This window comes from Heterodontus francisci, chromosome 2, assembly GCF_036365525.1.
Source record: "Heterodontus francisci isolate sHetFra1 chromosome 2, sHetFra1.hap1, whole genome shotgun sequence".
Lineage (NCBI taxonomy): Eukaryota > Metazoa > Chordata > Chondrichthyes > Heterodontiformes > Heterodontidae > Heterodontus > Heterodontus francisci.
The window spans coordinates 156136152-156158928 of NC_090372.1; the positions used below are offsets into that span (position 1 = coordinate 156136152).

General features: G+C 43.2%; 1 protein-coding gene across 7 annotated transcripts in view; it reads right to left on the reverse strand.

The window, feature by feature from the left end:
• Nucleotides 1-22777, reverse strand: part of cdk14 (cyclin dependent kinase 14) — a 779114-nt gene that overhangs the window by 275033 nt on the left and 481304 nt on the right. For all 7 annotated transcript variants that reach the window (XR_010969007.1, XM_068012619.1, XM_068012572.1 and 4 more), the window contains one exon: nt 4815-4863. Coding sequence is in view for 6 of the 7 variants with exons in the window: in XM_068012619.1 (XP_067868720.1) it covers nt 4815-4863 (49 nt within the window). In the remaining variant the exon portion in view is untranslated. The remainder of the gene's footprint in view (nt 1-4814; nt 4864-22777) is intronic.

A 22777-nucleotide genomic window follows, 5' to 3' on the forward strand; every position in this document is an offset into this window, starting at 1 on the left:
CAGCTAGCACTTCAGGGACGGCTACATTATTGATTGTGTTGTTTGTTCCCACATCATCTACAAGGCTTCTGGCATCAAGCAGCTTCCCTCCTGAACCATCTTGAGGTCATCCTCCAGTCGCCAGTTCCACAACATAAGTGTTCCCACTAGTGTCAAGACACTTAACGATGTGGGGTTCGGGATCCCAGACATCTTGTATCTTGTTTTGACCCTTTATATTCCTATTCCTGAGGAGTACTCTTACACCGATCAGGAGATCCACATCATCAGCCTTGTGGTCATGTAGTGCTTTCCTTCTCAGTTTTTCTTTCTTGGTCTTCTTTGACAGCATCTCAAACGCATGGTTTAGCCGTGTATGATGTTCAGCTATCCAATCGCCAACTTGGCCATTGCCTTCAGAATGTTTGTCGAGCCCCAGTAGATGGTCTACTGGAAGAACGAGTCTCTCCCAAAGAGGAGGTAGTGTGGAGGAGAGCCTTTTGAGGAATGTGGGTTACTGTTATATGCATAAACCAGTTCCGGAAGGTACTCAGGCCACTTACTTTTCTTCTCGGAGGGTAGGGTGCGCAATCTGTCATGAAGAGTACGATTGAATCATTTGCACTGTCCATTACCCTCTGGATGATAGAGGGTGGTGCAACTCTGGACAATACCATACACCTTGCAAATCTCTTGTATGATCTTGTTCTCAAAATTGCACCGCAAGTCACTGTGTATTCTGCATGAAACATCGAAATGAATGGACCATTGGAAACTTATTTAGAGATACAGCACTGCAACAGGCCCTTCGGCCTTCCGAATCTGTGCCGACCAACAACCACTGATTTATACTAATCCCACATCCCCACCATTCTCCTACCACCTACCTACATTAGGGGCAATTTACAATGGCCAATTTACCTATCAACCTGCAAGTCTTTGGCTGTGGGAGGAAACTGGAGCACCCGACGGAAACCCACACGGTCATAGGGAGAGCTTGCAAACTCCGCACAGGCAGTACCCAGAATCGAACCCGGGTCGCTGGAGCTGTGAGGCTGCAGTGCTAACCACTGCGCCACTCCTAACACTAGAACTTGGGCTACGGCTCAGGCCTTCTGATAGCGGGTGGGAATTGCCTGTGTAAACTTGAAGACATTGGTTAGTGCAAGGATGTGTTCCGTCCCATTGCTGCTGGGGCCGAGGACTGTGAAATCCATTGAGAGTATTTCCAATGGCTGGGTAGCTGTCAGGGATCCCATGCTGGGGTGAAGCCGCTTTCCGAAGAATTGATGGGTAATGGTTGACACGTCTGCTCTCGTGTCAATTAAACACGACACTTCTACCCAACCAAATCTCACGCCAACTTTTGGTCAAGTTTCTATTGCTTTACGTAAAACCGAGCCTCTTCCCAAGAGATCTTGACTAGTTTATCATCTGCTGAGAGAGGGGAAATACAGTTGCACTTGGCTGGGTTTCCGTTCCTGCTGCCAGCAGGGTCTGTGGTTATTGAGGGCAGTCTCATTTAAAGTGCCTAACACCGTTGCAATTCCAGCACTCTGAAGTATCTTTTCAGCATGATCAGCCTTGGGACTTGCTTTGGAGGTAGGACAGCAATGATTGGATCTGTGCCTGTTGCATAGAAATTTGCTCCGCTTGTCTCTTCAGCATGATGCTTACATCTCCGTCAGCACTGACAGTCACCCCTCTGATGGTAGCCTCCCTCTGGGTCTTGGTAATCCTGTCCTTTCTCATGATCTTGTTAATGTGATCACGCACTTCAAAGGCGGACAGTTGGGGCTTGTCACTGATAAGTCTCCTCAGCTCCATCTAAACATTTTCATCCCTCATTGCTTCCACTAAGTGATTTTTCAACTGAGTCTCCCTGGTTGGTTTGAACATACGAACAAACACGAAGACACGAATTAGGAGCAGGAGTAGACCACTCGGCCCTTCGAGCCTGCTCCGCCGTTCATGGCCGAACTGATTACTCTACATTTCCACCCACCCCCGATAACCTTCCACCCCCTTGCTTATCAAGAATCTATCTACCTCTGCCTTAAAAATATTCAAAGATCCTGCTTCCACTGCCTTTTCAGGAAGAGAATTCCAAAGACTCACGACCCTCAGAGAAAAGATTTCTCCTCAGCTCTGTCTTAAATGGGCGACCCCTTATTTTTAAACAGTGACCCCTAGTTCGAGATTCTCCCACAAGGGGAAACATCCTTTCCACATCCACCCTGTCAAGAACCCTCAGGATCTTATATGTTTCAATCAAGTCACCTCTTACTCTTCTAAATTCCAGCAGATACAAGCCTAGCCTGTTCAATCTTTCCTCACAAGACAGCCCACCCATTCCAGATATTAGTCTAGTAAACCTTCTCTGTACTTCAAGAGGATGATTCGGTCAAACAAGTTTACTAGTTCCAGAGATACTGAGACTAAGTCCTCTCTTTCAGACTGCTTATAGCCGTAGAATTTCTGCTGCAGCAGACCACTGCTGTCGCCCAACACCTTGTCAGGACTTCAAAGATCAGTTGAGGACTATTTTGGACATCAATACCTCTCCCTAGTATTTCTCCATGCGCTTTCTCAAACAAATGCTCCAAGAAGATCACCTGCTCACTCTCATTGAGGCTCCTGGATGCCATGGATCATCTGAGCGTCCTCGATCCAGTCTTCAGCCGAAGGATTGCTCAGCGTTTCCGGTCTCCCTCCAAATCTATCCAGCTTTCTTCCAGTTGGTAGACGGAATATGCGTGAATGGACACACCTTCCTTCCTCTGCTGAGCTAAGCGAGGACACATTGGGAGCCTATTCCTGGTCTCTGCCTGGACACTCAACTTCATGCTGAGAAGCCTGGACTTCTGCAGCTGCTTCGGTCTCCTTCATGGACACAGCCCGCTTCAGTTCCTCAACCATATGCCTCATCTCTACCAAGCACTTTTCTATCTCTTCAGACATGATTAGACACCGAGTTACGTGAGATGTTTAGCTATGATGACATCGCCTGTGATGCCCACTGGGTAGAAGTGGCTGCCTGGATCTTGTCAGCCACACAACAATAATTTTCTAAGGTTTGGTGCCTGCGTTGTGGAATCCTGCCGACCACGCCAAAAATATCAACGCAGGAAAAAGCACACAGAATGCATGGAAGTTCCAGCTCAGTGTCTCTTTATTTTACTGGCATCAAACATGAAAGTACACTCATGAAGAAAAAAAACTTATTTCAAAGAAACAAACTCATTACAGTGGACGACTGTTGCTCGCCACCCCGAAGCAGGAAAACCGTTGAGAATTCAACTCCTTGTTTTGAATCAGCAGTGTTACAGACCTGCTCGTCAAACAATGGGATGCAGGAATGTCTCGCCTTCAGCAGGTGGGCAAGCCGATGATCCCGAACTCCTCTCTCTCAATCACTTATCCCCACTCCTTGTAAGGAGTTTTAGACGTAAATACTGTACTTGAAGCACTACGTGAACAAGGTTGAGAGCAGGCGTGCTCATAGTCCTCCTGTTCCACTTGAACCCATGAGCCACAGATTACCTTGATAACACCAGAGACCTCTTCAGTATCTTGGGGCTTTTGTGCTCCCTAGCTAATCCTCCATGGCCCTTAGTAGCTGGATGCAGACCCCAATTCCCCCTCGCCAGCAACATTTCCCAGTCTCCAACACAGACCTTAGGTCACTCCCTCTGCCTCCTTCTTCTCCTGCCCACGCTTTTCCCTGCTGCCTCAGGCTCTCCTTCCACTCTCTCGAGCCCGCCAAGAGAACTACTCCTGTTTTTAAAGGGACTTCCCGGCGCCAAAACCTGCCTCAACCATGCGCTCTCCACCGCCACCTACTGACCTGGAAGTGGACACCCCAAGGAGAATGTCCGATGAAGCAGAAGCTGCTCTAAACTCCGCGGAAATGCTTGCTCATCAGTTCACAACAGCTAACAAGGAGACAATGCAACCCTCCTGCTGCAACTGTGACTCTTGCTGTGTCCTTATATTCATAAAATGCAAGTTACCAGCTCTATAAACCATTAGTGAACTCCTAATAAGGTTTTGTGGAAATCCATAGTTAGCGAAGCAAATTCCAATCACGAACCTTTAGGCAATCTATAACTTCATTGTTACAAAAGCAAAATACTGCAGATATTGGAAATCTGACACAAAAACAGAAAATGCTGGAAATACGCAACAGGCCAGACAGCAACTGTGGATAGAAAAACAGAGTTAACTTTTCAGGTCGATGATCTTTCATCTTTCATGACCTACTGAGGAATTCCAGCATTTTCTATTTTTGTTTCACTTTACTATAACAAGAATGATAAATGTACGTAAATGAGCACTGTACAACAGTACTTGAGTTACCCTCCAACCTAGACTGTTCAATTTACCCGAGACATTTCTGTTTTCTCTGCAAAGTAACAGGCGACTGTGTAACTGAAGTTACAGAGAAAATAGAAAACTCGTAAGTTAATATTACATCATAAGTATAATTAAAGTTTCTCACTTCTGCAGACATTAGTCCTTGTATTTGTCGTCTATGCATATTAAAACTGTCCACTTCAACTTGAAGTCATTACTGCTCAACTGAGGAAATTGGTTTTAATTTGCAATTATACATATTTAGTCAATATTCATCTTGCCATTGTGTCCATTAAAAAACTACTGTAATAGCAAACAAATGATGCTTCTGTGAAATGAACTTATTGCTAGATATCTGCATCTTACTCATTTTCCACAGAAGGCATTTTAAGTGCAATAAAGAGCAGCAAAAAAGTACATCAATGGTGGGGCCTGAAGACAACAGGATGAAAAAAACTCAATTTATAAAAAAGACTTACTTATTCCATGCGTGTCTAAGTTTTTTAGAACTGTACTGTGAGAAACGATCTGCAAGAAAAAGAGATACATTAAGTGGTTTTCACATTAGATGATTTAATTTAAACACTGTACCACTATCTTGAAAATTAATATGTAATTTAGGGTTAGATTAGAAATAAACATGAGAAGCTCATATCAGCACTGCTGTTCCTTTACAAAAATATTTAAAAGCTATATAATTACAGCATTTTACGCATATAATTACCATACATGATGAGAAGACACAGGACATGAAACATCAGACCGATTTTCCTCGACATCTGCAGGTGCTTCATTCAGCACTTTCAATTATGAGGTATTAGTTATCATCACTCATTCTCTATGTAAATCGGACTAATTTATCCTGCAGAATTCGCCAGATCCAGATGCAGTTGGATCATTAAGTCAGGGCTGCACATTTATTGTTCCTGGGTATCAATTCAACCACTTTTTTATTTGTTTATTTTTCTCTCAACTTTCACTACCCAAAATCTGGTACTTTACAGACTGCAATTTGTGTTCACTGTAATATCAGTTGACAGCTAACTATGCTAATGACTTTGTAAAGATAAAACCCGCAGCCCAAGCCTCTGGCATTACTCAGTCCCAATCTACAAGCACTGAAAATAAAAATAAGCTACTAGATTGCATTAGCAGAGCGATAGAGTGTGAATCTTAAGAAGTTGTACTGCTGCTTTTCTAGGCACTGGCCACACCCCAACTGACCACTAGGTTGAATCTAGTGTGGCTGTTTGGAGCGGGGGGATGGAGAATCATGTCTGAAGCATCACCCGGAAATCCGGTGTTGCAACACCAATTCCAGATTTAGTCAGGGGCAGAAAAGCACCAAGGTGGAATCACCACCCCAACGTAACATTTTAAATTGCTGAGCACTTACTTTTAATACACTTGCATCTAATTCATCAAGATTCAATGGGGATTAAGTGGATGGCAGGCAGCCCTAATGTGCCTTCGGCTTAAAAGCTGGTGGCACCGAGGAGAGGCCTCAGTGCCATGACAGGTAGGCAGCCATGTCCAGGGGAAGAGTTGGTGCAGAGGCCATTGCCAGCCTGCAGTGCTGTGCACTCTGCAAGAGGGGGTTGGTGACTCAGGTGCTCTGCAAGGTGGTAGGGGTGGGGTGGGGGCTTGGGTTTTGCTGGTTGTATCAGGTGACCAAACGGTTGGGTTAGATGCTTGGTTCCCATGCTGCTGGATGAGAGGGTTGACTATCAGCAAGGGTGGACACTGAGGGAGTCTGCCAGGAGAAGTAGCAAAGGCTCAGTTGCCAGGGCAGTGTCACCTGGCATGGGTCACATACACCCTGCCCTTTTGGACCTCCGTGGCATGATGCGGCACCTCCAATGCAAGGGGGAGCCGAGAGGCAGCTGTGCCTGCCCGTGAATCTCCATGAGAGCAGTAGCAGCCGGCCATGCCAAGAAGGGCCTCATGTGCACCAGAGAGTGTACCAGACTCGAATCAGCTACCTCTAAATGTATGAGCAGCCGTGTCAGTGAAGAATATGCCTCTCCAGGGAGGCCATCACCAATTTATGTACCCTGCTGCAGGATGAGTTGCGACCTCTGGGATTTGAGGGTCACCCTATGCCAGTGGCTCTGAAGATCACAGTGGCACTGAATTTTCACGCGTCTGGATCATTCGAAGGATCCACTGGGGTCATGTGTGGGGTTTTCCAGGCAGCAGCCCACCGCTGCATCAAGGAGGTGGATCAAGGCCCTGATTTTGAGGTCTGAGAATAAAACTTAGGAAAATTAAATGGGCAACAATATTGGCAAACAATGATGTAGAACAACAATGGGAAACGTTTAAAACAGCGTTCAACTGAGTGCAGGAAAAATATATCCCACTAAAAGGAAATAACAATCTAAAGTCTAGTAAGACTCCATGAATGAATAAGGACATAAGGGAACAACTGAAGGTTAGGAAACAGGCATACATTAAGTACAAAGACAGCAGAGGAGCGCATGATAAGAGGGAATGCAAAGAGATTAGGAGAGAAATAAAAAAAATAGGAAGGCAAAGAAAACTATGAAACTAAATTATCAAGGAATATAAAACAAAATAGTAGAATATTTTACAGGCACATCAATAAAAAAAGGAAGGCTGGGATGGGAATAGGACCATTAAGGGATAGGTAGGATAATACCTTAGGTAACGATAGAGAGATAGCAGAAATATTAAATAATTATTTCGCTTCAGTATTTACCAGAGAGATAGAACAGGTAGACATGACATTGAATGCTAGATGAGTAATGAGATAAGTGCATTTAAAATTAAAAATGGGATGTATTGAATAAACTAATCAAACTCAAAAGGATAATACCCCTGGTCCGGATGGATTGCATCCATACATTTTAAAAGAATCTAGGGAAGAGATAGCAGAGGCATTACTACACATATTTAATAATTTGTTAAAAGGTGTAGTGCCAGAGGACTGTTGGATAGTTAACCTAACTCCTTCATTTAAGAATGGGGACAGGACATGCATAGGTGATTATAGACGAGTCAGCTAACATCGGTGGTAGGAAAAAATAATGGAATTCCTATGACAGAAAAGAATAGATCATCTAGAAAAGAAAAATATAAGGAATAGGCAGCATGGATTTCAAAAGGGTAAGTCTTGCTTGACAAACCTGGTTGAATTTTTTTGAGGAGGTAACAGAGAGAGTAGACAATGCTAATGCGGTAGATGCAATTTATCTGGATTTTCAAAAGGCCTTCAATGAGGTGCCCCTTAATAAACTAAAGAATAAGGTCAGAGAATGTGGAGTCAGGGAACAAGTGACAGAATGGGTTGCTAGCTGGCTTCAGGATGAAAAGCGAGAGTATGAGTAAAGGGTAGTTATTCAGAGTGACAGAAGGTGAGAAGGTGTGCTCCACAATGATCAATGCTGACAGCACTGTTATTCACAATTTATTTTAATGATTTGGACCATGGAATCAAAAACATAATTTCTAAATTTGCAGATGACACCAAATTGGTGGAGGAGGGATAGTCAATTCTGAGGAGGCCTGCAACAAATTACAGGAGGCCATTAATAAATTTGTAGAACAGGCAAATGAAGTTCAACACAGATAAATGTGAGGTCTTGGTAGCAAGAACAGGGAGGTCACTTATTACTTGGAAAGTTTGAGTCTAGGTGGGGTAGAGGAACAAAGGGATCTTGGAGTACAAATACACTAATCACTAAACGTTGTGTCACAGGTTCGCAAGGCCATAAAGAAAAGCAAACCAAGTGCTAAGCTTTATTTCTAGAGGAATAGAATTGAAAAGTAGGGAAGCTATACGAAACTTGTATTGAGCCTTGGTTGAACCACACTTAGCGTACTGCGAGCATTTCTGGTCATCATATTATAAAAAGGAGATAGAGGCACTGAAGAGGGTGCAAAGATGATTTACAAGGTTGATACCAGAAATGTGTGTGCATATATATCAGAAATGGGTGAACAGACTGGGGTCGCTTTTCTCTTGAACAAAGAAAGCTGAGGGATGACCAAATAGAGGTCTTTATCAAAACTTTTCATAATTTTAGAGTGGATACAGAGAGGATGTTTCCTCTTGTAGGGAAGAGCTTAACTAGAGGCCATCAATAGAAGACTGTCACCAAAAGATCCAATAGAGAATTCAGAAGAAACTTCTTTACCCAAAGAGTGGTGAGAACGTGAAACTTGCTACCACAGGGAGTAGTTGAAACAAATAGTATTGAGGCATTTAAGAGGCAGTTGGACAAGCAAATGAGGGAGAAAGGAATAGAGGGATATGATGACAGATTTAGATGAGTAAAGATGAGAGGAGGTTCGAGTGGAGCATAAACATAGACTGGTTGGGCCGAATGGCCTGTTTCTGTGCCATATATCCTATTTAATCCTATATAGCTTTTTCCAGTTCTAACAAAATGTCATTGGTAGAAACATTGGGCAGAATTTTCAAGGGCCCGCGGAGGTGGACCTGGAGACAGGGGAACCTGAAAACAGGAGGGGAATTCCATTAGGCCAGCTCCATGGCACATTCCCGCCTCCACAGGATTTGGCAGGAAGTGGGTTAACAGCAGGACTAGTTAACCAACCAGCCGCGGCACATTGCCAATTAAGCTCCTTGAGGGGCAGCAGGCCGGGTAGCCATCGGAGCAGGAGGCCTTATTCAATAGGGAATGTGCCACGCTAATAAACGGTCGCAACAGCGTCAGTGCCCATTACTGTGGGGGGGCTTTCCCCCTCTTGTCCCAACGGCCTTAAACCTTTTGAAGCTTCTTAGAGCTCTAATTTATGGCCGGCAACCAAGAATGGAGGCACACTTGCTCCTGCCTGCATACTGCAGCAGTGCCCATCTCCAACGGTGGGGGTGCTGCCAATCTTTCAGTGCTGGAAGACCTCCTATTGGCCCTCCAGACACATGAGCCCACCTGCTGTCCTCAACAGGATGCGGCCACGCAGCAATTATGTGTGGCCCAGGCCCTTAATTGGCCTCGGTCGAGGCAACCTCCTCAGGTGCTGAAATGCCCGTCCAGTGGTGGCGGGAAGGCCCTATGGTGGCACTTAATTGCCATTTAAGGGCCTCAATTGGCCTGGGGCAGGCGGGTCGTTTGCCACCTCTCCTGCCACTGGTAAAATAGCAGTGGGGGCAGGGAGGCGACTGGCAGGGCGCTCCCCAGCTCCCATTCAATTTTAGGCCCCTCCCACCTCCTGGGGTGGGGGGGGGGCGTAAAATTCCAGCCTTTATTTCAGATTTCTAGCATCCGCAGCATTTTGCTACTGCATTAGTACAACCAAAGATCTTCTTAAAATGGTGGTTCCAATTGTCCTGGATTATTCCCTCAAGTGATGTTACTGGTAAAATGTACATCACTACTAACTGTTTTACAAATTAAAACTTACTTGCTTATGCATATTTTAGATTAACTATTAATAATTTAAGAAATATTTGATGTTTGTGGGAGGAATTTGCCATATTTAAAATTTATTTACTCCATAGAATGAGAACACCATAGAAACAGGACATTCAGTTCAGTTCATTAACTCTAAGTTGGTATTTCACTCCATATGAGGCATCTAATCCAATCCCACCATCCTGCTTGCTCCCATAACCTTTAAAAGTTACTCTTTTCAAGCAACTATCTAATTTCCTTTTAAAAGAATTCATGGACTCTGGCTCAACAAGTTAGTGACAGAGAATTTCACATGCTGACCACTCTGTGTAATGAATTTTTTCTAAGTTCCTCTTTAATTATTTTATTGATAAACTTACATTTGAGTCTTATTAGTGTTAGCAACAAGTGGAAACAAGCTATTGTGCGTATTCATCATAACTAAACTATCTTGATGATCTCAACCAGTTCATCTCTTAATTCTCAATACTGGTGAAAAAGACTCAACTTCTCTCTTCATACCTATAACCACACGACCTTGGTAACACTCTACAGAATCTTTTCCTTTGCTTTTATACCCTTGCAATACTGAGATATCCTAAACTCTCCTAATACTCCAAGTGTAGCCTACGATCTTGTATAAATTTAACCCTAACAATTCTATGGGCGTACCTATACCAAAAGAACTGTGGCAGCTCACCAACACCTTCAAAAGGCAATTAGTGATGGGCAATAAACGCTGGCCTCACTAGCGACGCTCACATTCCATGAAAAAATAAAAACATTACAACCTTGCTTTTGTATTCTGTATCTTTAGATACAAGAACTCTTTTCATAGCCTAATCTATTTACACCACCATACATAGGATATATGGCACAGAAACAGGCCATTCGGCCCAACCAGTCTATGCGGGTGTTTATGCTCCATTTGAGCCTTCTCCCATATTTCCTCATCTAACCTTCCTCTTTTCCTTCTCCCTCCTATGCTTGTTAAGCTTCTCCTTAAGTGCATCTATAATGTTCACTTCAACCACTCCCTGTGGCCATGTGTTCCATATTCTCACCACTCTTTGGATTTCCTGGTGACTATCTTATATTGATGGGCTCTAGTTATGCTCTTCCCCACATGTGAAAACAGAGCTATATTCTAGTTAAAACTGCCCAGAAATTCCTTTTCCTCCTTTATGTATCAGAGTCTCTCCAACTCACACTCCAGCTCAATGACTTTGAGCTGGAGAGATTCAAATGAGCCATCTCTTGCAGACGTGTTTACTCAGGACAGTCTCACCGTCCACAAACCCACACTTTCTGCTGTCCAGACACATTTTTATTGACCTGCCAACCAAGGCCCCTCTGCTCATTTACTCCATCTAAAAATCTTTCCGAGAAATGTGCATTTTCTTTTCCCTACTCTTTCTTCACCTCATCCTATAGGCTGTAAGTTTCAGACAGGAAAGACTCAAGAAATACAATCTTAAAGCTATGTTACCTCCAACAAACATAAATTTACATCAGAAATCTTACATCAGTTTGTCCATTTCAGCTGCAAGCAAGTGTACCAAATGAGTGAAAGGATTAAAATTTACACCGGCAACGTTTGCCATGGTTCTTGATTCCTGCTGAACATGCTGAATAGATACAAGTTTTCTCAGAAAGAAAAAATTAAAAATCAGAGGGCAAGTCAATTTGTTCTTCTTAATGCCTGGTTACAAAGTATTAGCAAAGGCCTGGGAGCAGATCATCTGCCAACTCTCTTGTTCAGGGATGCTCGTGCAGAATGAGGGATCTATATAAAAGAAGGGGAGACAATAATGTTACTGGATTCAAAGGGGGAAAAAAACTGTGAAGTTATGGACAACTCTGACTGTCTTATTAAGCAAAATAAAATACTGTGAAAACTATTATTGCAACCTCAGCAGGAGCTACGGTTCGCTTCATCCTGAGCTATTTGTCTGCCAATAGATTGCAGTGCAATGTGAAAGACTCTGTGGGAGTGTTGCACATGGCCATTGACTTTCAACTGGTAAAAAAAATAATCCCCAGTAACAAACCTGTTTTATTGATGTAAATATCCTTTGATGAAGTAAGTATTTTGCTATGTACTGCTGCGTTAGGTTACCACAGTAAATAATCTCCAGGAAGGTCAACAGGTTTCAAGCCACTAAGCCACTGATCCTCAGATGAAAGCACTTCATTACTACAAATATGTGAGAGTGACCTTAACTTTCCATAAGATTTTCATAGCATTCAATTTAAGTTAATCAATGTAACAAAATATTTCTTTTTTGAAAAAAAATACTTTGCAATGCCTGTGTAGTACTTGCTATTTGCACGACGGTGGTCAGTGGAGAGACATTTTAATGATTTGGGAGCAGGAATTCTTTGTGTTGATTATTCCAACAAAAATGCCAGCACAAGTACAAAACAGATTTTCTATTTCATCTAATACTCCAGTAAATAATGATGCACATTCAGATACTGAGATACTGTTTCTTTGTTTGGTAACCATGTTAAAACTTAAACTTTTGAATGCTTTGAACAAATCTAATTTTTGATAATTTAAAACAATATGGTAAAATTCACTAGAATGACCTTCACAAGGTATGGGTAACTTAGCAATAAAAGCATATACACGCACAAAAAAATCAAGTTACCGACAGATCTGCTCATTTATATATTTTATGTCAGTTTGTGGATAAACCTTATAATGTAACAAATTGTTCAATTTATTCAGAAAATATCTATGAATAAATCAAACTAATTAGTTAATAAATCTTCAACGCAGTTACCAACAAAATAAAATTGGATTCCAAATTACCAAACTATCAAAGCCAACTCAAAGGATCTTGCGTGCTATTGCTCGCTGCCTCCAACTTACCAATATTTAATTGCACTATATTTATAGTGATGATACTGTCTCCCCAACACAATTCCCTTCTTTGAGCCTTACAACAGCCCAATGAGTTCAGTCTACATAACATTTTTAGTGGCTTTCGGATTGTTTGGTGCTGTTAATTGATCACATTCCACAACACACGCAGACAGCCATCATTAAACTGCCACGCCATGCTAAAGTTGAATTAAGTTGAAATTACTCACCATTTAAAAGCTTAACTAAACCTAAATTCAATGGAAAGGAAAACTGGGGGGGGTAGGCTGCATAAATAGGCGGCTGATCCACTCCGCCCATTCTGTGCCCCATTGAAGCTCCCCCCTCCCCCCGCAACCACCAATTCCACTCAAAATAATTGTAGAGTCCTATACTACTGTAGTGCCACTGAAAGAATAGCCTTCTACTTTATATGAACTGCTTACATTTGACAGCAATGCAAACCCAACAACACGCTGGACAGAAAGGAAATAGAAGCTGGATAACAAAAACAGCTCTATGCCTAAATTATCTCAGTTGTAAATGTAAACAAATTCTCTGTGTACCAGTGACAGGTTCAAACTGGAGACCTTCAATACCAAGTTGTTAAATAATAGTCTACAACAGAAAAAAGCCGTGTACTAAATTTCATTTTAAGTGAAAACAGGCTTCTTTTTATTTTGTTAACCACAGTCACACAATCATTTCCTCTGCAATTACAATTGTTTCATTTCTCTCAATTTCAAGACATGCAAGAATACACTGTGGGAAATAGCTTCCGTGCTGAATGTGCTCTGAATTTTAATTTACAATGATTAACAAGTTGGATCATTGATTAAAAATCAGCCACTGTCAAAGTTCGAATGTAGTTTAACAATCTACCACATTCATTTATGAGCCACATAAATAAGTAAACATTTTCACAGAAACTCACTCGAATGATCTACAATTTCTGTGAGCTTATTACTGACATCAGCTAAAAATAGGAGATAAAAATGGTCTTTCTTGGCTTCTGGTTGCAATAACTAGAAATGTACAATTTTGTCAATCTAAACCTGATGCTGACTGCACTATCACTTCCAATATTAGACAGGATCCCCAGATATTCCTCTGCTTTGTGATTATTTCACTGTTAAGTTACCTGGGAGCACCAAGATAACAGAAAGTTACCTAGGAGCAGCAAGATAACAGATAACCTACTGTTGGATGTATCCCAGGTTGTTTCCTTAGTCATATACACAATTACATCCAAAGTAGAGCCCAGTGCCTCAGACAGGCTTCCTTGTGCAGCTCTGTGTTTTGCTGGAATGAACTCGCTGAAATAACATATGAAAGCCCCATAACATACAAGCCCACTCTGGACCATTGATTGCATGGCCCTGCTGGATAAGGCATATTCATAGTGATCATGGTACATGTCCTACTTTGGGTTTTTCAGCATCGCAGACGTGAGACTTTCGGCATGAGTCATGGTTAAACTCTGATGTTAAATTTATGAATCCGATGCCACAAACGTGAGGAATGAATTCCATCCAGTTGCTGATGTTTTACCTAAAATTTTAATCACGGACGGGAAGTAATAGCTCAAAATGGTCTATAATGGTGAAAAATGGCAACTCAAGTAAGTCTGAGGGAGCCTCCTCATGGACTTCACATATGCATCAACTCAGCAGCTGAACTAGATAAGTAAAAAGGGACAGAGCTATACAAACTTTGGCCATTTTCTTGCTCAGTACTTGAAAGAAATACTTGCCAGCAATGTGGCCGCAGATAAAGAATCTGATCACACACATCATCTTGGGATGTGTTAACAAGTGTTTACACTGGGAGACAGCTTAAAAAGTTATCAGGGAGCCCAGTTTGCATAATACAGGGGAATGACAGGTCAGGGCACCAAGACTGAGAACTCCTACACCAAGGGATTACAGACAAGCACATCACCTCACCACAATCTTGAGCCTTAGATATCTGGCACTCAAACCCATAACACAGTCCCCTCAAGCTAGACCAATCACTATCAATCTGAATACGGACAATACTAAAATATTAAAAAACATCTGAGGACTGAATAATTCAAATAAAAGGAAATAAAAATCTCAGGAAGGGCTAGTTGGATGTGGTCTTTCTGCAAGAAACCTACCTTAAAACCACACAGGGCTGGACTTAGTGCCCACAGCAGGGCTCCCAGAGCCAGGCTAAAACGGCGGGGGGATTCCTGCCTCAGCCAGCTGGATTCCTCTCCCACCACCCCTCCACCGCCCCCAAGAGTGATTCTACGACTCCGGGCCATTTAGCAGCCCACCATCGTAGTCCCCGACCCTTCAAGAGCTGTCGGCCAATCACGGGGCTGGCAGCACAGCAGTATCAGCAGCACCATCGGGAGCACTGGCCACTGCCAGTACTGCAAAAGGCCTTGGATGCAGGCCCAGCACTGGTGCCCGGATCCAAGGTAAGTGAGGTTGGGTCGCTGGGGCAAGAGCGACAGGCCCCTGCGAGGGGGGGTGGGGTGGCGGTGCAAGCGTGGCCGTTTAGTGCAAGGGGAGGGGGATTCAGAGAGGTGCAAGATTTCCCAGCGGGGGCCCTCTGTGGGCCACAAATTGTCCACAGAGGAGGGCTCCCAGCAAGCCCACATGGAGGTTGCTCGTTTTACTGAGCAACCTCCCCACATGGCGGAGGCCACTCCACCCCACGCCACACCCTCCTCCACGCCGCTGGATAAATCCCAGCGGTGGCACAAAGAGGCTCTTAAGTGGTCATTAATAGGCCACTTAAGGGCCTCCATTGGTCTCTGGGCAGGAAGGCAGTCATTGGCATATCCTCCCCCAACAAAATTGCATTGTGATGGGCCTTCCGCATCCCACCCCCCACCCCACCATCGCAACTCTATGTGCTCCCCCCGCCTCCAAGCCCATCTCAAGGGGCACCATAAAATTCAGCCCTGTGCAAAGTTCACACAAAATTGGATGTGGCAAACTTTGGCTGTTTCACTTAATTCCAAAAGCATAGGCGAGCTATCCCAGGCGAAAATGCCTATGCCATCCTAGGTGAATGAACTGACCATACTACTGAATATTTCTGCCTGAAATATAGATCTCTATAATCACAAGCTGCTCTAAAACTCTGCTGTCTGCTTCCAACTCGCAACAAGTTCCATTCACCCCTCATCCCTGTGCTCACTGATAGACATTGGCTCCCTATCCAGAAACAACTCAATTTAAAAATTCTCATCCTTGTGTTTAAATCCCTCCTTGGCCTCTCTCCTCCCCATCTCTATAACACCCCGAGCCCTAGGCCCCTCTGAGATACCCTCACATCTCCGATTTCCATTATTTCCACTATTGACGGTCGTGCCTTCAGCTGCCCAGGTCCTAAGCCTTGGAACTCCCTCCCGAACCTTCTCTGCCTGGCTCTCCTCCTTTAAGATACTCCTTAAAACCAACTCTTTGCCTGTTCTAATATATCGTTATGATTTGGAGGAAAATGTAGCTGGTCTGATTAGTAAGTTTGCAGACGACACAAAGGTTGGTGGAGTTGCGGACAGTGATGAGGATTGTCAGAGGATTCAGCAGGATATAGATCAGTTGGAGACTTGGGCGGAGAAATGGCAGATGGAGTTTAATCCAGCCAAATGTGAGGTAATGCATTTTGGAAGGTCTAATGCAGGTGGGAAGTATACAGTAAATGGCAGAACCCTTAGGAGTATTGACAGGCAGAGAGACCTGGACGTACAGGTCCACAGGTCACTGAAAGTGGCAACGCAGGTGGATAAGGTAGTCAAGAAGGCATACGGCATGCTTGCCTTCATCGGTCGGGGCATAGAGTATAAAAATTGGCAAGTCATGCTGCAGCTGTACAGAACTTTAGTTAGGCCACACTTAGAATATTGCGTGCAATTCTGGTCGCCACACTACCAGAAGGACGTGGAGGCTTTGGAGAGGGTACAGAAGAGGTGACACAGGATGTTGCCTGGTCTGGAGGGCATTAGCTATGAGGAGAGGTTGGATAAACTTGAATTGTTTTCACTGGAATGACGGAGGTGGAGGGGCGACATGATAGAGGTTTACAAAGTTATGAGCGGCATGGACAGAGTGGATAGTCAGAAGCTTTTTCCCAGGGTGGAAGAGTCAGTTACTAGGGGACATAGGTTTAAGGTGAGAGGGGCAAAGTTTAGAGGGGATGTGCGAGGCAAGTTCTTTACACAGAGGGTGGTGAGTGCCTGGAACCTGCTGCCAGGGGAGGTGGTGGAAGCAGGTACGATAGCGAGGTTTAAGAGGCATCTTGACAAATACATGAATAGGATGGGAATAGAGGGATACGGTCCCCGGAAGTGCAGAAGGTTTTAGTTTAGGCAGGCATCAAGATCGGCGCAGGCTTGGAGGGCCGAGTGGCCTGTTCCTGTGCTGTACTGTTCTTTGTTATATGGCTCGGTGTCAAATGTCGCCTGATTGTGCTATTATGAAGTGCCTTGGGATGGTTCACTATTTTAAAGGTACTATTAAAATGTAAATTGTTGTTGTCATCCTACAATGCTCACAACCTATATGGAAGGTATGATGACAGTGGGAGGGGACTTGAACTGATTTTATCCTTATACCTCAGTAAATTCTCATAGATCCAGGACAGGTAGCCACAACACACCATAACTTTTCAAGTTGGGGTTGATTTTAGCTGTTATGGTTGCGGTAATACATTGTGGATTTGAAGCATACAAAGGCAGAGATAAAAGAATTGAATAGGTTTTCAACATGCTCCTAAGAGCAATGCCACTAACTCATTCATGATGCTTGTGCCTAAAGTTGAGAGACTTCATCTCTTTCCCACCCATGCATTTTCCTTGGTATCCAAAAATTGATTATGTACCTTGATGGGACATTCACTTATTGGGCTGCATTTTACCAGCCCCGACATCGGGGGTCGTAGCAGGGGGGGGGGTCCCAGAAAATACCTCCAGGGGAGACCCGCCACGGGCCTTGATGCCGGAAAGGCCCCGCCCCATATTACCAGCAGTGGCGAGGCCTCTTGGCGGCCCTCCGCCACTCGGCAACGGGAACATAATTAAAATGCTAATTTATTTAGATTAATGAATAAATCGTTACCTTGTTGCTCTGGCTGTCCCACTGTGATATTCCGCGGCCAGTTGCCGGAACTCCCGCACCTTGGGATCTCCATTCGGTGATCCAAGGTGGAACACTGGTTGGGAGGAGGGAGCAGGTAGGTTTCCAGGGTTGGGGGTGGGGGGGGGGGAAGCTTGGAAAACCATTGTGATTGGTGGAGGGGATGTTGGGAAGGGGTCTGAAGGTAAAAGGTTGCAAACTTTGGGGGGGGGGGGGGGGAAAGGTAGTTACTTTTTTGGCGGGGGGGGGTGGAAGAGGGCAATTAATAAATTGTTCAGTCGGGGGGGGGGGGGGGGTGCGGTTGGGACAGGGGATTAAAACTTCTATTAAATATTTCAGTATAATTTTATGTCCCCTATAACTTTAAAAATGTAAATTATTTGGAAGGGCTTGAAGCCCTTTATAAATGGTGCCGGAGCCTGCGCGATGGTGCTGGATGCCGTTGCCGGGGATAGAGTTCCCGACCCTTCTGTCATCAGGGGCTGGCAGAACACACCGGCCATGTAAATGAGCTGCCACACTAAATATCGCGGCGGCTCCACGGAGCAATTCCCGCACGTGCGCCCCACAGTTTTTGAGGCTTGCCGCCAATCACAGCGGCGAGCTGTAAAATTCATCCCATTGTATTTGTGTGCTTAGGTCTGCTGCCCTAGCCATCAATAGGAATTGGAGCCTCACCTCTGCAATAATTCTTCGCTGACGTGTGGCTGCGGATTTGCACGTATCAACAGGTGAGCACGCAAAACTACTGGTACCTACCTGTCATCCCTCAAACAAGCAAGAAAGGAGGAATCCAATTGGGAATCCATTGGTCCCACTAACGGAACTGGAACAAAAGCAGCAGCATAGAAATTTTCAAAGAGGCAGCAGAAAAGAAAAATCAAGAAAAAAAATGCTGAAAAACAAAGGTATTATAGTACCCCTAAATTGATTTCCATGGACTTCAAATTATCTAGCAATCCTGGACATCCTTTGCACACGAGCATTGATAATATTGAAAGTCTCAGAGACACATACTGACATGAAGGTGCTTCCATTATTAATTTTTGAGGACTCGTGTTTGAAAGATTGTGAAAATTGTTTCATTTGAAAGACTGAGGAGATGCCCGCATTTTGCTTTCAAGGGATTTGAAGGACACTTTGGATTTTCTTCAGAAAAACACTTACTGGAAGAAACAATGAAGTGCTAAAATAAACATAAGGAGCCTTGTTGGCTATTTGGAGTTATTTACAGAGAAGTCATATGTCTAGGTTTATGGTTGTCAGGAGTTTTGGCTTTTTGATTTGGCTTGGACTGTTTGAATGCTCAGTTGGCGTGTAGCCTGTTAAGAGAGAAGCCACCCAACTCATCCTTTTCCACCTTTTTCGGAAAATCTTCAGAATCCAGTGTGATAGCTGAAACTCCTGATGCAGTAATTCTGCTGAAAAGCCAGCAAGACTACTCCTCGATGTCTCTTGAGCAGAACTGCTCCAGAAAGATCCCAGTGACAACTGTCTACGTGTACCTGGATGCCAGACCAAAAACCATCTGCAACATTCCATATCTTATCCTTTTTCTTCAAGAATTGACGATAATTTGGCCACAGTATATTTTTTTTTAAAGTTGATCTCCAGAGAGCCAGTTTTTTCATTTTTCTTTATTTATTTCTTGAACCGGCGTGTCTGTGTTCATGCGTTACGTTATTTTAGAAGGGTATATATTTATATTTCAAACTGTGTTGATAAGCTTTGCATCTCTATTGAATAAGTTTATAATAAGTCAATAATTTTGTTGTTTATTAAAGAAACCTGGTTGACGGATTCTTTTTAATTCTGAAGCTAATATAAAAGAATATAATTGGCTATAACGGTAACTGGGTAAAACATTTAAACATACATTATGACCAGTGGAGTAGTGGAAATAGAGAAAGACAGTGCATTTCTCCAACCTTGGTCAAAACAATACAAACTTCATAAATTATTACAGGTCATTTCCGGCCTTGTTTCAAGTACAATAATGAAGCTTCTTTCTGCCCCCATTTTCCCTAGCCTCAGTGTGATCTGCAGAGTGGGCAAAAATCTGGCATAACATATTTTTGTCCACTTTTTTTGTTTGTGACTTACACCAGAAAATTGGGTGAATCCAAGCAAAATAAATCCAGTTTTTGTGTTTAGACTTTTGCATCCTGGTAGTTAGATGATATTCCCCATTTTGCTGTTTATATGGCCATGCGGTAAAGTGTTGTGTGACTTTTTTTTATTCTTTCATGGGATGTGGGCATCACTAGCAAGACCAGCATTTGTTGCTTGTCCCTAATTGCTCTTAACAACGGAGTGGCATGCTAGGCCATTTCAGAGGGAAGTTAAGAGTCAACCATATTGCTGTGGATCTGGAGTCACATATAGGTCAGACCAGTTAAGGACAGCAGATTTCCTTCCCTGAAGGACATTAGTGAACCAGATGGGTTTTTATGACAATCGATGATAGCTTCATTACTGAGACGAGCTTTCAAATGCAGATTTTTATTTTTATTAATTAAATTTAAATTCCACCAGCTGCCATGGTGAGGTTTGAACCCACGTCCCCAGGGCATTAGCCCAGGACTCTGGATTACTAGTTCAGTGACATTACCACTACACCACCATCTCCCCCTTCTTTGCCCTGAATTAACAGTGTTCTGACTTTCAATAACAGCAGACCACTGAAATAACAGTAAGCAATAGGTTCTTCAAGGCACACCAGGTTAGAAAGAAAAATGAAGGGTAGCCTGAAAGATAGACTTTTATGTGGAGGTTGAACTTCTTTCAGATAATATAAAAGACTACACCTTTGTAGGTAACTTTACATTTTTCACCCTTCATTCAACCTGGAAATACAGACATGCCAAAGCAGTACAGAAATTAATGATGGGATCCTGAGGGCCTACTTCCTCAGGCTAGGAGCACCCAAGAGCTTGCTTCCTTGAAGTGCCAATTCAATAATGATAATTTGCAGATGGCCTCAAGAGAAATCTTGGTACAGGAAATAGACATTATAAAGTTGAATGAGCTCTAATTTTATCCAGTGAGTCCTGGTTCAATCAGGAACAACATAAGGCAATAGACACAATTACATAATTTGCTAACAACCAGTTTAATAATGTGCTTACTTAAAGACTTGATCACAAAAAGGGACAAGCAACTGCCTAAATCAGCAAAACTCTGATCTCATCTACATAAAGGTTAATTCCCTATGCACAACACAAGGTAGAAGCTACAACTTTGGCACTGTGATCCCCTCAGACAAGCCAAACACACAAATAATCTTGGACAAAAAGCAAGGATGAGGGTTGAGACTGCCAAACAAAATGCAGTCAGTCAACCAACAATGTGTCTAATTCACTAATTATTTTGCAAGTAACTCCCTGGAGTGAAAGAAAATAAGATCCAGAGGAAATCATGTATTCAAAAGGCCATGGCATTATGCTAGTCAGAACCAGATTGAAGTCCCATGAGGAAACTAGTTGATGAACAAAAAACATTCATTCCAGGTGCCTTTCATAACCCAAGACCCCAAAGGGTATTTTTTTCATTGCCTAATCCCCTCCAATCGAGTAGGTGAGACCAGACATAGCAGTATCATGGATTTGCAGTAAACAGAATCTTAAATATAGCAGAATTTGAGGATAAAATAAAATCATTGGTAAATTATCCCCTCCCCTCCAAACTGTTCAGCTACAGTGGAAAAAAACATTTCCATTTGGATTGTAAGCCTTCGAGATAAAGGCTCTGCTATGAGCTAACAGCACTGTCACCAAAAATTGCCACAATAACAGCTCCTCTAATTCCAGTCCTTCCAAGAGCTGCATTAGCCAAATGCTCTGGTAGTTGCTATACCACACACACTATAGTAGTTGGATCATCTTTGTGTGTAAACCTGACAGCCTGGCTATGCTGAGGATCAGGCAATCCAAAAATCAGGACTACCTTAGCCTTTTGGGAGATGGATCATGAGAATGAGGATCATTCCATCACCCAAATCTTGTGACTAGAGTAAAGGTTCACAAGTTCCTACCCCTGTAGAACTCTATGCCTTGAGATCTAAAATCTAAAACTATTATATAGCACCTTTCATGACCACTGGATGTCCCAAAGCATTTTACAACCAATGAAGTGCTTTTTGTCACTGTTGTAATGTTGGAAATATGGCAGCCAATTTGTGCACAGCAAGCTCCCACAAACATCTATGAGATAATGGTCAGATAACCTGTTTTTGTAATGCTAATTGCAGATAAATATAGGCCAGAAAACAGCTTTCCTACTCTTCTTTGAAATAGTGCCCTGGGATCTTTTACATCTACCTGAGAGGGCAGATGGGGCCTCAGTTTATGGTCTCATTTGAGAGGCAGCACCTCAGACAGTGCAGCACTCCCTCAGTACTGCACTGGAGTGTCAAACTGGATTTTTGTACTTATGCTCTGGAGTGGAATTTGAACTCTCAACCTTCTGACTCCAAGGCCAGAGTGCTACCGAGTGAGCCTGACACTACCGATTTAATGTCTCAAAAATGAAACTGACCACATCCAACTGGAGAATCTCTACTGCCATCAATGCTGAGGTCTTGCTAGTTATTTAGATAACAAAACACAATTTTCACAAATGCAATATCTCAGAGAGCTGAGGAGTCTATCCTGCTTACCAGTATAGGAGACCAAGGTCGTGGTGCTAATGAATTATAAAATAGGACCTCTGTACTTAACCCTCAAAAATAGTCCAACACCAACTAAATTAAACTGCTCAGAGCCTGCTTTTGCACCCTGTATAATGCTGTGTCTGCTCAGGCACCGCCTAAGTGAAAAGTAAACAGTGGCATACTCTGTTTATTTACTCAGGATATTAAATTGTTAAGATGGAGTCCACAATAGGGTCGATTGTATAGAATATGTTGAAAGGTCAGCTTTGATAAACTAAATGCCTTCCAGTATCAGCTTTGAATCTGTGGTTGCATTCTCGTCTGAGTTAGAAGGTTGTGGATTCAAGCTCCACTCCAAAAACTTAAGCACACCTAAACTGAATTGTCAGACATGCTGTACTTCAAATGAGATGTTGGCCAGAATTTT